Here is a 15,127-nt window from a genome sequence, read left to right as displayed (position 1 = left end):
TAAATATAGATCCTTAGTGAATGGGCTATTTTCACTGCTGGAGTATCCAAGTCAGGAGGGCAGTGCAGAGTCACCGGGCCGTGCCTTGTGCGTCACCCACTTGGACACCGGGAGGTGACTCTGTTTGTCCCGCTGGGCCTGAGCTGAGCCACCCCCAGGACACAGCCCTTGGCCTCAGCACCTCAGGGTGGAGGAGAAGAGATTAGTTTCTCCCTGGAAGAAAGCACGTCCTGTTAGGGTGGAAAAACTAAACCTGAAACAATGGAGGGGCCAAGAAACATCTTCCAGAAGTCCAGCAGCAGACCTGCATTAAAAAGGTGCCTGACAGCTAAAGGGGTTTTAGGGGGGTGAGGAGATGCCATCAAGGCACAATACCTGCCCTTAATTTCAACATTTTTGGTCAGGCTCCCAGAAAAAAACCCTATATAGCTCCTAACCGAAAACCCACATAAAGGGCGATTTGATGGCCACAGGCTCCAGGTATTTCAGCAGCACAAAGGTGGAGCCAAAATAAAGGTGAGAGTGAATCAAGCTGCAGCCCAGCCTCCAATCTGGTGATGCCACCAAGGTGGGTTTCTGCCAAAGTCCGTAATGTCACAATTTGGGGCGGGAGGTGAGGACCTGCAAAGAGATCCTGGTGATGGCTGGGGTGTCACCTGCAGTACAGCAGCAGAACGGGGATGAGCAGCAGGGGCCAGAGTCGTTCAACGTTTATTCACTACATAAAGAAGTGACATTTACCAGGGACTTCACAAATTACTTTGGCAGAGCTGAAAGCTGGCTAGGAACTGATCCTGCTCCATCCACAGGGAAGCCAGAACACACCAGCACCAATATCCACATTGCGAAGGGGTCCAGATTCTGCCCTCGCCAAACACCGACACATCTCGGACATAAGGCCACTGAAAGTTACTCTAAAGTGCAAGAGAGCCAGAGCTACTTTGAAGTTATTAACCCCCCCACCTTTTCCCCAAGGCACCGTGTTTCACACACTCCCGTGCTGCGTCCCAAAGTCTGCTTCTCCAAGGAGTCTCCCATGGGCTTCCCCCCCAGCCCCGACTCACTGCCCCTCATCCAGGGTCTTTCTCCTCTGGTTGTGTTTGCCTGTGTGCTCACTCAGCCGTGCAGGCATGGCCTTGGGCTGTGCACACCAAAGGAAGCTGAGAAAAGGGGTGGGTGGCTGGAGGAGAGTGGCTACAGCATCTTCTGTCCCTCAGCCATGGGCGGGAACGTGAGTTCAAACCTCAGTCCATAGCATAAAAAAAAGTACAGAAGGGTGATTTGGCTTGAGTCCCAGGACGTGTGGCACAGCAGGGCGGTTGTGGTGGCCACTCAGTCTCAGAGCCAGCAGTGGAGAGCCCTTAGGGCTTGATCTGGGGCCTGGGGACCAGGCAGCTGTGGGCCACGTGTTGTGTTTCTTTGGCATCCTCGCTCCCCGTGTGAGCTGTAGACGATGCACAACGGCTGTGAAGCACTTTGGCTTCCTGGTGTTGGCACTAAATCACTTTTTTTGGAGATATTTATCCATGAAGGGACCTGTGTTTCATAGAGATTGTCACACCCACCCACCGCCATGCACGGCTGACAGAGGTGGGGAGAGAGTCACCCTCCCATGTGTCCTTCCTGGTCCTCCTTCCCTTTGCTGTAAAGCCTCTACTATTAATTTACTACCTCTTGGCAGGAGAGGATCCTGCTGAGCCCTTTCACAGCCCTCACTGCACAGCCACAGGAGCTGAACCCCGCACAGTAAATCAGATCATGTCCTGTGGTGAAGGGAACAGGGGATTGAGATGGTCTGCTCAGAGCAGGCTCAGCCCCAGCTAATCCTTTTCTCAGTGTCCTGGGCCACCCTAAAACCTCCAGCCATGGGACTTGGAGGGTCTCCTCAGGGAAACATGAGCTACACGTCCCGTGGGAGAGCCGAGTGTTGGTGGACCAAGTGTTGTGGGTGACGTCTCTAGGCCTGCACGATGTCAGAGGGTCAGAAAAACCATGGGATGGGCTCTACCTGGCATTAAAGAAACATCCTGGGAGCTGCCTGGGGAGCCTGTGAAACGCCCACTGTGCCTGATGGAAAATCCTTCCTGCAGCAAGGGGGTGAGCGGTGCCTTCCCGGTGACCTCTACAAGGGTGAGCTACAAGTCCGATTGTCAGGAGGGCCTGGAGAGCCCCAGCCAGGGGCTGACCTGGCAGCAGGTGGCTGGAAGGGAGACAAGGCTTTGGGATAAGCCTGCTGACGCCTCCCCTACTCCATCTTTGCCTTGTCACCCTTCTCCTCCTCCTGGATGGCCAGGATGCGCTCGCGCTCTTTGATCAGCTGCACTCCACAGTACGTGATGAACCAGATGGACAAGGTGCTGACAGGGAAACCTAGGAGAGGGAGGGAGACATGGTCATCCTGGTGTGGTTCCACGCCCAAAGAGGACAATTCTCCACCAGCACTGCCGCCTCTCAGGTGGGCTCGGGAGGTCCCACAAGTTCATGAGGGCCAATGACATTTTTCATCCCAGATCCAGCCCCGCAGCTTCGCTGAGAGAAGAGAGAAATCCCCAGGGGCAGATTTTGGGTGAAGCTGTGCCTGAGCCCACCAAGGCACCAGGGACTGCAATCAATGTGGGAACACAGCTTTGAGCCCTCTCTTATCCCCAAAACTCCTTCTGCTCCTCAAGTTCAGACATGGTGGTTGACTTTCTCCCCATTCAATCTGCCCGTTGCTCAACGCTGTGACCTTCTGGAAGCTTTGGGGCCCCAATGACGCTGAGGATCAAGCCCAGCCTCGTGCTGTACTTCGTGGGGACACAGTGTCCACCCAGGAAAACACGTATTTTTGTCACCCACGTCAGTGACTGAGAACCAGGAGCTCTCCCTCCGCTTAGGAAGGGTCTGACAGCATCTGCCATCACAAACCCTGTATCCACAGCAGAGGGGAGATACAGGGCTTGCTCCTGCTAAAACAGGACCTCTGAAATGAATAATGCAACCAGCAAAAGCCAGCTGGCTCAGCAGGCAGGCACTCCTGGCACACTGAGCCCGGAGTATGACATTATCCGTTCCCCATGCCAGCCCCATCCCAGGGAAGGCTGGAGGACGTGGGCTCTCGATGGCTATTTATACCCTGGGCAGCTCCAGAAGACTTCAAAATAGTGCCAGCATCCACTGATTAGAAATGCACAGGCTGCAGGATGAGGATTTGTACCTGTCACCTTCAGGTTGGTGCAGGAACAGCTGCCAGAGCAAAGGGGATGAGGCAGGACAAGCAAACTCCTTTCTCCAGCAAGGGGAGCATTTCACAGTCAGGGGCTCAGGTTGGTGGGGTGAGTGTGACCTTTGCAGTGCTCCAAGGAGCCTAAATCAGTGCCAGGCTGTGCCAGGAGCTGTACAAGCACACCTGGAAGGCAGCTTGGACCCCAAAGTGCTCTCATGGGGAGGGTTGGGAGCTCAGAAACCACTGCCTGCACTTATTTCATGAGAATTAAGCACATTTAGAGCAGCCACGCAACAAGCTGGGCCAGTCTGGACCCCAGAGGACCCAAAAGTCACCGTCTCAGGCTCCCCTCCCAGTCCCCATGAAGTCAAGGGCCCCTCAGTGGGGCAGGCTGGGAGCACCTTACCCGTCACGAGGAGCCTCTTGGTCACCAGCAGCGCAAAGTCCAGGCTGCTGAGGGCAGGGATGTTGTAGAGGACGATGGCCCAGAAATTCACCGCCCCGAAAGCCGCCCGGATCCGCCGAGACATGGCCCCCGACAGCTTGGCCTGCGGAGGGGAGAGGAGCAGAGCCCTGAGGGAAAACGGGGCTGCAAGGAAAGGGGAGGCACTGGCCCAGCTCCAGCTGGGATTCCAGAGGGGAGGAAAAAGGTCAGAGCAGCCTTAAGTGCCTCTGGGGTGAAGAAATGCAAGGACAAGGCAAAACATCTGCTCGGCTGCCTCGGGGGCTCCGGGCTGGTGTTTCAGGGTCCCACGAGTAGGGGCAAGATGTTAGGCATAGTTTTATGCTAATTGTAGAATCACAGGGTGGTTTGGGCTGGAAGGGGCCTTAAAACTCATCCAGTTCCAACTCCTTGCCATGGGCAGGGACACCTTCCACCAGCCCAGGTTGCTCCAAGTTTATCCAATTTGGCCTTGGACACTCTCAGGGATGGGGCAGCCACAGCTTCTCTAGGCAACCTGTGCCAGGAATTCCCCACCCTCTCAGCCCAAGAATTCCTTCCCAATATCCCACCTAACCCTGCCCTCCGGCAGTTTGAAGCCATTCCCCTTCATCCTGTCACTCCATGCCCTTGTCCCTCTCCATTTCTCTTGGAGCCCCTTTAGGAATGAAATGGCTGGGTGAGCCATTCCTAAAAGCAGAGGAATGCTGTGGTATACCAGGACTATTATTATTACTATTATTATTATTATTATTATTATTATTATTATTATTATTATTATCCCTACATGGAAATCACTCCCAGGTCCTGGTAAAGTTTCTCAGGAATTAAAAAAAAAAAAAAAAAAAAAAAAAAAAAAAAAAAAAAAAAAAAAAAAAAAAAAAAAAAAAAAAAAAAAAAAAAAAAAAAAAAAAAAAAAAAAAAGGCAAAAAAAAAAAAAGCTGACAACTGGTGACAGCAGCAGAGTGAAATTGTCACTGGCACATAACCCTCAGGAGCTGCTGCTGAGAGTGGAGCAGGGAAGGGGTTTATATCAGTCTTCAAAGAGCACAGTGAATCCCCAGGCCACTTAGTGCTGAGAATTGTGGTGCCACAGGGAAGGAGATTTCACTGCCTGTGAGAGCCTTAATCTGATTAGAAGTTCAACAAGGAGAGCAAACGGGAGGATTGCTCTCCACTGTTTGTACTCAGAATGGATCTTTTATTTAGCCAGTTTAGGATCTCCAGACTTGGGGCTGAGCAAAACAAATAAGGGACATAATTGCTTCCAGGATGGAGTTTCCTGAGCTTTTCTTCCCATGTGTCCCTGAGACACCTCGGTCTCAAACAAACAGAGACGGACTTTGAAATATCTGGGAAATAATTTTTTCTAGTACCTAAAAATTGTTTTTATAAGAGATTAGATCAAAACCACTCCGAATGCCAAGACGTTTTGCGGAACAAGAAGAACAAATTATTTCCATGTGGAAATATAAAACCATTTCCCCACAGAGTCACAGAATACGGATATTCCCCACAGAATATTCCCCGTGTGTCCATGTGGGAAATATTTGAGTTTTTCCCCGTGGACAGAGCTCAGACTTTGTGCCCCTCTGTGGTACTTTGATGCCTCATTGGAGCTGCATTCCTGCTTCTCTCGGACTTGTGTTTTCCCTCTGAAAGCTTCACCTCAACCTAAGTTTCCCAGGAAGCGTCGCAGGGGCAGGTGGGAGTTTGCTCTGGGTGGGTGACAGAGAACATAAAATAAAGGGGATACAGAGCACCAGGACTGTGATCTCAAGGATGCTCCAGGGACAATCCCTGGAAGTGTTCAAAGAACACGTGGATGTGGCACTGGAGGACACGGTTAAGGGGTGAACACGGTGGTGCTGGGCTGAGGGTTGGATTTGACCATCTCAGAGGTCTTTTCCAACCTTAATGATTCTGGGACCTCAAAGGCCACAGGAAAGAGCTTCAGGAGGCCAGGACATGGAGCCTCACGGCACCATCAGGGATTCTGCTCTTTAACCTCAGCTCAAAACGGACCTGACTCGTACAAACCAAGTCTGAGTTCCCTAAATTCATGCTGCTTCCCAGCACCAGAGTTCGGCCCCAGACTCACTGGCCTTCCCCCATCTCCTTGCAGCCCAGCCCCTCACCTCCAGTTTGGCAAAGGGCCCCAGCTGGAAGAACTTCTGCACCCAGAGCTCGAAGTTGAGGCCGAAGCAGTTGACGACAGACCAGATGTAAACGACCTCACAGGGCCCCAGCCACAGGGTGGTGACAGCAAAGGTGGTGACACTGGCCACGAGCTCCTTCAGGATGCTGTCATGGTTCTCTCCAATGTGATCATACACGTACCTGATGGCCAAGGAAAGGGGTTGGTGCTGCCTGGAGTCGGGGAATACCCTCTGGAATCCCTTATTCCACACCCCCCCACCACAGGCTCCTCACAGGCAGGTCAATCCAGAGCACCCAGTGGGAGAGGGAGGATGTCCTGTCTGACACATTCTGGATTTTTGCCTCATCCCAGCTGCTTGTGGCTCACGTTCCTCACAAAATTCCCCCCTTTTCTCCTCCAGCAGGTAAATGGTTGATAAAACTTTGGGACTTGTAGAGCCTCAGGCTCTCTCAGACTTGTTGGTGCTCAGGATTTGACTGCAGAGCAGCCACTGCCTTCACAACAGGTTTGCTGGTGTGCACTTAAGGGAGTGGTAGATGGAGCTACAGGATATGGGAGATCTGGGCTCAATTCCCTTTTCTCCTGGTGGAATATGAACCTGACTCTTCCCCCCATCGAGGGAACGCTGAACCCACCAGACTTAAAGGGATTTCTGGGACAGGACTCTCTTATTCCCAGCTTTGGAAGAAGGGGCTGCTGCTCTTTGTGGCAATTAATGCAACAGGTCTGGGGCTAAACAGAGAAAATAGTGGGGATTCACCCAGAAGGAGGGGACAGCACAGCTTTGGGATGAACAGCATTTGATGCTTCACTAGTGTGTGATGAAAGAGAAGACCCCAAACCAGGCTAGAGGTGCTCAATGAGACACTTACTTGCACAGCCAGTCATTAATCCCTCTGTCAAAATGCCTGAAATGCAGATGATAAAAAACATGTTAAAACACACAGCGAAGATGACGAAATACACGTTCAAACACCCAGTCCCCTGGTGAGGCACTCCCTGGACCTTGTTTAACTTCTCCCCTCGTTCCTGCCCAGGAATATTTCCCTGGGCTGTGCCAGGTCCTGACTTGGGAGGTTCAGCAGGGGCTGTTCACTGCAGGCGGTCCCCAGCTCTCAGCCCCACCTCCTCAGAGGAACAGCCCCGATGTTCTCCCCGCTCCCTGCACGTTTTGCTCAGCTCAGAACCCTCCATCCCTCTCCCCTCTGCGAGTGTGGGGTGCTCACGTCTCTGCGAAGATGTAGAGCATGGTGATGCATTTTGGGGGCTGGGGCGGGTCCAGGTGGTCCAGTCTGGCGATGGTGTTGATGACCCCAAACATGACAGCAGCTTTCACCCAGTCATACACCAGATTGGAGTAGGCCAGGCCAGCTGGAGCAAAAAAACGAGAGTCAAACTGTTGAAGAGGAACATGAGATGCATCACCCTCATCATTGTGTCCCACGGGAGCATGAAGTCTGCTGCAACAAACATAACATCAAGGGGGCAGTCTAATGCTGCCTTTGACCAGCAAAACTTTTAAACCCAAGTTTTTTAGGAAGCTTTAACCAAAGGACAGTCTCTTCTTCCTCAGGGCGTTTGGGAGCAAACTGTTAATTTGCCTTGGTAGTCTTAAAACATTCTGTACATACAGTCATTGATTCCACCACAAGATTGTTCCTTCCCTCTTGGGCTTGATAACCCATGGTAAAATCACCACGGTGATTCCATCAGCTCTGCCCTCTCAGGTTTTGCTGGCACCTCCATCAAAATGTCCCCTGTGGCCGTAGAAGTAACACTGGTGCTACAGCAGAGCCAGGGCCAGAACCTCTGCCTTGGAGAGGTGTCTGACACTGGGAGACAAACCCTGCAGGACCGGACACTAAAGATGGCAAATTCCTGTGCAAGCAGGAGGTGAAATGTCCCTATCCTGGTGGGATTCAGCTCTCAGCTCAAGGGCCATGCAGTGCCTCGATGCTCCCACCATGGACCAGCCAGATGGGATCAGGACAGTCAGAATAGCTCAGCTCCCTCTGCAGTCACACATGCTAGGTCAGTCCCCCCAGGTCTCTTAGGACACCCTATATCAGTGCTAGTGCCATTCCAGCTGCATTAGGATTCTATTCTGCCCTCCAGCTGCCGCTCTGGAGAGATGTGGGGCTCCTCCAGCCCCTGCTTGTCCTCTGCCTCGTGGGTGGTGCCTCAAATGCTGCCCTCGGGTGTGTATTTGACCAGTTGAAATCCTCCACCCAGCTGCCAGCTGAATTCCAGCCCTGCTACCACCAATCACCCTGGGAGTTTGGCTTTTGGAGGTCCCTAATCCAGCCCTGCTACCACCCATCACCCTGGGACTTTGGCTTTTGGAGGTCCCTCGTCCAGCCCTGCTTAGAGAGCAGCCAGCTTTAAATGAAGATTACACTGCTCCGAACATTTTCCATTTCAGGATTAAATATGAGTATTTTGGGATAATCTGTAACCCCTCTGGGCCCCTATTCCCACATCTGACCACTCTATGAACAACATTCCCTACATGCAACCAGGCTTTGCCTTGCTGCACGTTCTTTGCTGTGTCCTGGTGCCACTCACCCAGGGACCAGTCCGAGAGGCGGGTGACGAACTTCAGGTCGGAAGGGAGGGTGAGGATGTAGAAGAAGTGGAAGAAGATGTCCACGGCCACCACGGCCCCCGCGTGCAGGAGGGCGTTGACCCGGATGCTCCTCATCTCGTCGTCTCTGCGCCTCAGCTCCCGCGTGCTCACCTGCCAGGAGTCCAGCAGAGCAGCCACAGGGTGAGACACAGCACGGACAGCTCTGGCTGTGCCACCCCCAGGTGGGGCGAAACCCGTACCCACCAGGGAACTCCCAGGGGTTTCTGTTCTTTCTGCTCAGAAAAATCAACTTCACGCTTGAGGACGGCCCCTTGCGAAGAGGGAGCAAAGTGTCCATTCCCATCACATCCAAAGGATGGGATTCCAGGCACGGAATCCCACCTGACAGCTCCACCACTACGTAATTTTGGCCAGGGTCATTTGGGAGGAGGAGGAGGATGAGTGATGATTTTGGATCTCCTGCTGTAAATGAGAAGGTGAGCTGCTCGAGGGGCCGCCCCGAATTGGTGGGACCCGACTGATGGGGATTTCATCTCTGCCGTGTCTTGTGCAAACAGGGGCCAGGCTTTGCCTCCAGGAGCTGTCACATCTCTGGTCCTTGTGATATAAACATCATCAGAGGGAGCTTTCAGGATTACACCGGGCAGAGCCATGTCCTTGCTTCCCCGCACCGCCGTGAAATCGCTGCTGTATCCAAAATCCTCTTATGTTTATTACTTTCCCTTTATTCCCTGCGAGAGGTGGGAGCTCTCCCTGCATAATCCACAGGCTGCCTCACCAGCCCTGTTGTCAAATCCAGATGATTCCCGGGAATTAAAGCCTTTGCCAGATTTTTTTCTGTGCCCGTTCTAAGCCAGGTGCTTTAAGGATACGGAGACGTCGCTGGACCCTGGGCTGGAGGAGCAGCTGAGGGAGGACAGGCTGTGGTATGGAGACACAGAGCCCTCCTTCCACAGGGTCACAGAACCATTTAGGTTGGAAAAATCCATTAAGACCATTGAGTCCAACCATTATCCCAACGCTGCCAAGGCCACCACTAAACCCTGTCCCCAAGTGCCACATCTACAAGTCTTCTAAACCCTTCCAGCAACAGTGACTCCACCACTTCCCTGGGCAGCCTGTTCCAGTGACTGACCACTATTTCCACGAAGGAATTTTCCCAAATCTCCCAATCTAAACCTCCCTTGGTGCAGCTCGAGGTTGTTTCCTCCCATCCTCATGTCTGTGTGTGGTGGCACCACTTGGTCACCGTCGCCTTGGGATCAGGGCTGTGTCCCCCACACTCCCAACCCTACAGAAGGGAATTTGTCCCCTTGATCTTAGCGTGGAAGACGCTTCTCAGCTCAAACTGGGTTGGCCAAGCCCTGGTGCAGATGAATTTCTATCTCCCAGGGGGTTACAAGAGCTCCACCAGGATGCAGGGCCAGTAGGAGCCAAAGGGACAGATCTGTTCCCTAACTGGGCCATACACCCCACCCTGGGGAAGGGTTCTCTCTGCCTCCTGCTCTAATTGCTCTTGGGCAATTAAGAACTCACCTCTGCAATCAGCTGCAGCTCCGGCAGTGCAGGGGGGATGCAGCCAGGAGATGGCAGTGGTGGCCAGGCCAACACAGGACCCTTGGCCGGGGCATGGGAAAGGGGTTGGGGACTTAATCCTTGTGCCTCTGGGGTGAGCATTCTAAGCAGAAGAGGGGAGAATTGCCCATTAAGTGGCTTTAGACATCCCAGTTTGGGGCTGTGCAAAGGAATGAGAAATAAAACTTCCCCCCAGATCGAGCCTGGTAGGAAGGGTGGGAGTTCAAGGAGGAACTGAATGTCCCAGTTTGTAGGTAGCTGGCTGCATCCCTTAAGGGGACACCAGCGCTGACCTCATGATCTTCAGGGTCAAATGCTCTAAAAACCCTTTCAGTAGGTCCTGCAGGACCTGAGGGCTCTTATTCCTTTCAGCAGGCACCACGAGGTTGTGAGTTCCCCGTGGGAACAAACCAGCAAGGAGCAGGACTCGGATCAAGGCTCATCCTGGAGGAAACAAGCCCAGTGCAGACCCTTTCTTAGGTGACCAGTGCAGGCCCCACGTTGGAGAGAAGGTGCTGGGCTGGTGGGTTTTTGGTCCTCTCACCACGAGGCTCTGGCTGCTCTCCCCTGCCCTGGGCTGCTTTTTCTCTGGAATTCACCAAAGTGTTTTCCAAAATGCTTCTACGCTCAGGCATTAATTGGGGGCAAAAAATTCAGTGTAACTCTTTTTCTTCAAAAGGAACCAGAGGGGTGGTGGGAATCCCCCTCAGGAAGAGGTCCCTCCCTTGGCCAGCAGCACCAGTTTGCTTTGACAACCAAAACGACGTTGAGATGGGAAGAAGAGAGGAGGGAGAGATCAATCACTGCTGGTTTCCTTGATCCCTGCCTGTGGAACAGCTCCAGAGATTGGCTGGCCCCAGCCCAGGCTTCTGCTGAGGAGTCTGCTCATCCAAAAGCTCCCTTGGTTTTGTGGTACAGCCAAAGATTTGGGGCATCAGAATATTTCATGGAGCAGAGAGGAAGCCCCTGATTGTTGAAACACGACCTTCCACCCAATCTTAGGTATTTCTAGAGAAAGAAGTCCACTTCTGGCCCTCACTGTGGCCTCCTGGCACTGCTCAGTGGGGCAGCAGGAAGATGCTGGGGTGACAACACAAGGATGCTGGGGCACCAAGCAGGAGGACATGGGCTGGACACTCCCTTTCATCGCTGCCCTCATGAAACAGCCAAAAGCCCAAAAAGAAGGTTAAACCCCCATCAGTTTATGCCCTTTCCCACAAAAATCACAGCATTATGCACAGCCCAGACCATGGCCACAGGCTCTAGGTGACCACATGAAGTCCTACAACCACTTTCACCTTCAGTGAGGCTTTTTTTGGTGGGAATTAAACCCAAGCAAATAAACACAGGAAGCCTCAGGAGCACTCACCTGGGCATGGAACTGGTCAAAGGTCATGACAGGCCCAAAGAAGAAGAAGGGGAGGTAGAAGTTGTACTTGAGGAGGTCGAAGATGGAGTAGATGCCCTCTTTCCTCTCAGAGCTCTCGAGGGCAAAGCTCATGCAGCGCATGATGGTGAAGGTGCTGCCCCCGTAGAAAAGGACGTCTTGGAGATCAAAAGCTCCCGTCACAAACCCGCTCTGGATGAGAAACCGAGAGTTACCACAGGGAACGTGGTGTCCCTCCCGCCCTCCTCTGCTTTGTGGGGGACAGCGCAGAATCACAGATTGGTTTGGGCTGGAAGGGACCTTGAGGATCATCTCTTTCCAATCCTTTGCCATGGGCAAGGACACCTTCCACCAGCCCAGGTTGCTCCAAGCCCTGTCCAACCTGGCCTTGGACACTTCCAGGGATCCAGGGGCAGCCACAGCTTCTCTGGGCAACCTGTGCCAGGGCCTCACTACCCACACAATGACAAATTTCTTCCCAACATCTCATCTAACCCTGACCTCTTTCAGTTTAGTTTGCAGTTCAGGCAAAACCTCTAATTATGCTCTGACACCAATTGTCTCTGGAGTGAATGAGCTGGAAAGAGGAAACTGGGGCTTGATTTCCCAGCTGGCTCCTGCATCCCAGAGCAGCCAGGAAGTGCTGGATCCTCTTGGCCATGTGGTCACCAAGCAGCTGTTGGTCTGGGGTGGGTCCCTGTCACAGGGACATGACCTCCCCAGCCAGCACAAGGTCCATGGAGAGGGACTGAGTAGCTTGATAAAGTCCTTCCTGGGCTTCACTCTCCACCCACCACGGAGACAAAATCTTAACTGGGCTGTGACCTAAGAGATGGACTCCACTGAGTCCATCCCAGCTCTGTCTTACAGGTGGGGAAACTGAGGCACAGGGCAGGAACATGTCTTGCCTGGCTGACAAACTGTTGCCTGGGCAGCAAGGAGGACTCAGGTGCCCTGAGCTCTGCATCATGAAGCCACCAAAACACGACACAGTCCCCATGGGAATATTCCCAAGCTCAGCTGCACAATAACCCCCTCCCTCTCAAACACTCTGGGAGCTCTGACTCCAGGAGGAATGACAGGGTCTGGGGGTGTCCCAGGAGCCCTCTTTGGAGAAAAACCCAAGGATATGGACACGAGAGGGCTGGAAATGAGGCCGACACAGGGCCTGGCCAGCACCCACCTGCCACGAGCCAAACGGCTCCACCTTGAAGGAGGCGAGACAGCAGAGCCCGGCCACGTAGCAGAGCCACTTCTGCTTGGCCAGCGCCACGGAGTAGAGGACAAGGCAGTGGGAGAGGATGATCATCAGGTAGACCAGCCCCATGCTGCCCAGCACGGCCAGGGCCCCGTAGATCATGTACATCACAGCCCGGTGCTGCGGGAGAGAGCCGTGCCCGGGGTCAGCCTGGGGAAAGCACCGAGCCCAGAACATCCCCCCATCCTCCACAGATCCCAGCTCCCCCCTGGTGCTTTCACACCCACCCCACCCCCCAGAGCCCTGGCTCACCTGTGGCACCGTCATGGAGCAGATCTTGCCGAAGAGGACGTGCCCCGAGAGCGCGAAGATGATGACGTTCCGGAACGAGGTGAACCACATCACCCACTCGAAATCGGCCACGTCCTGCGGGAGCAGCGCCGGGGCAGCTCACACCCCTGAGCCAGCCATGCAACCTTCACAGCCTCCCCTTTCCCATTTTTCCACCCACAGGCTCTCCCAAGGGCTTCAGCTCGGACGCAAAAGCCCAGGAGGGACGCGCAGAGGTTGCTCGTCCGGGCGCGCACAAAGCAGAGCATCCCCGGCCCTGCAGGGCTGGTCTTTTCCTGGCCACTTTAGGGACAAAAACACAAGTCACGTGGACTTTGCAGAAGTGTGTCAGCAGCAGAAAAAGCAGCTCTGCTTCTCCAGTGTCCAGCACTGACCACGTTGTCTGGAAAAGGCCGAGTCCTTCCCCTACTCACCATCTTCCTGCCGAAGTAATGCCAGCCTGGCTTTATTCCATCCCGAAAGGCCTTTCTGTTCATGCTGTCTGCAAAAAACAAAACAAAACAAAACAACAAACAAACAAACAAACAAAAAAACCAACAAACCCCACAGTTATGGGGAGAGAAACAGCTCTGGCAAATGAGGTCTGGGTTCAGGCAAGGCAGGGAGGCTTCATTGTGATAATGAGGAGCCATCAGGGCTCAAACACCCCCTCCCAAATTGCCACGGACAACCATCAGCAACCACGGATGTTTCTGCAGGAACTTCCAGCAAAGACTTTTTCCCAGGGCACATCCCCTGGCTGATCCCACGAAACTTGCAGGTTCAAACAAAAAAGTTGGGAGGCATTCCCACGTAGGCAGGGTGGTTGCCTGTTTGTCTGGGCACTGACTGGAGGGCTGGGACACCCCACAGCCTCTTGCCCTGAGCTGTGGAAAGGGGCACAAGGAGGCAACCAAGCAAAAAATCCCTTTGGAAATGATTTCCAAGCTGTTTTTCAGCGAGAATTAAAGCCAGGGATCTGCTGCTTGGTACTGAGAACTGGAGCAGCAGGCACCTCACTATCCTACCCATCCCCCCCTCCCAGGGACGTGGTGGGAAGTGTTACCTCTGGATGCTTCGAAGATGCCACTGCCACTGTAAACCACGGCACAGGTGACCACGAGGGCATAAAACCCCAGCTCGTAGTTGGGGAGCATCGTTTTAACCCCCATGGTGGCAGGTTACGGCACCAGCTGCCGCACGGGATCCACACCTGGGAAAAGGGAGAGAGGAGAGGGAAGGAAACCAGGGGGGAGAGCTCACCCGCCCTCCTACCCCCCCTAAACACCCTGAATTCCTGCTGCCCCTCCTCAGCTCTGCTTTGGGGGCTTTCTGGAAGGCTGGAAGCTGAAGGGAAGGACAAGGAGGGGTCACACCTGAGGGTGTGAACTCAGGTGCAAAGAGAGAAGTTGCTGTGAAACCCCACGCAGGAGCCAGGATTTGGGGGTGGCTCAGCCAGGTGTTCCTGATAAGGGGCTCTTCCCGTTCCTCCCGGTTTTCAGAGATGCTCCGGGATGCCAACTGTCCAGGATGGGTCTCCTCCAATGTGCCCCCCTTAACTCCTGGTTGGATCCTTGGAGGGGGTCCAGGAGAGAGCACAGAGACAGCAGTGGGGGAGAGGATGTGATGGGATGCCCCAACTCCTCTTCCCTGGGTTCTGCTCACCTTCTGCCGAGGTTTTGCCCAACCTCCGGCTCTTGGGTGGGCTCCAAGAGCCCCGTGGTGCAAAATTCCTCCCAGCCAGGAGCCTCAGGACGCCGCAGGCACATCTGAGCCTCCCGGCGGCATCTGCAGCGCTCGGGGGACGCCGACACCCAGCCCCGCAATTAGCCCTGCGCTAATTACTCCCGCCAAGGCTAATTAACCCCGGCGCGACGTGCCGTGCGGCTCCGCAGCCTCCCCAGTGCCTGTCCGGCAGCTGCCAAAACACGGTTCAGGGCTGGAGCAGCAGGGATGCGGGATGTGGGATGCGGGATGGGGGATGCTGAGGGGACAGGAACCACCCCCGCGCGTGGGGGCCCCCTGAGAGCAGCGAAGGGATTACGGAGTAAAGAGCGACCCCGGTCACTCTGTGCTTTGGCACCCGCATCTCAAAAGCTTCTGTGCGATTATTAAAGTGATTAAATGCAAAATTCAAAATAAATCATTAAAAAAAATTATCATTTTAGTTTTAAAGATTTACTTTTATTTGGTCACTGAGGTTTTTAAAGGCGGGCGGGGGCGGGGGGGGGTGTCACTGAGC

The 15,127-nt window shown here is 53.8% G+C and overlaps 1 protein-coding gene across 1 annotated transcript; it reads right to left on the bottom strand.

Annotated features, from left to right (window-relative positions):
- Positions 1-1,513: 1,513 nt before the first annotated feature.
- HHATL (hedgehog acyltransferase like) lies at positions 1,514-14,093 on the bottom strand. Its single transcript, XM_027897620.1, has 11 exons — positions 13,952-14,093; positions 13,320-13,387; positions 12,868-12,981; positions 12,541-12,735; positions 11,340-11,549; positions 8,374-8,545; positions 7,035-7,179; positions 6,681-6,716; positions 5,786-5,987; positions 3,612-3,753; positions 1,514-2,370 (listed from the first exon to the last, which is right to left on the bottom strand). The coding sequence occupies exons 1-11, from the start codon at positions 14,055-14,057 to the stop codon at positions 2,246-2,248; spliced, it is 1,515 nt and encodes a 504-aa protein (XP_027753421.1). The 5' UTR covers positions 14,058-14,093; the 3' UTR covers positions 1,514-2,245.
- Between the last annotated feature and the right edge of the window lie 1,034 nt (positions 14,094-15,127).

This window comes from Empidonax traillii, unplaced genomic scaffold (assembly GCF_003031625.1).
Source record: "Empidonax traillii isolate 1590-97213 ecotype Southwest subspecies unplaced genomic scaffold, ASM303162v1 scaffold553:size485074, whole genome shotgun sequence".
Taxonomy (NCBI): domain Eukaryota; kingdom Metazoa; phylum Chordata; class Aves; order Passeriformes; family Tyrannidae; genus Empidonax; species Empidonax traillii.
This window is presented reverse-complemented; position numbering and strand designations above follow the sequence as displayed.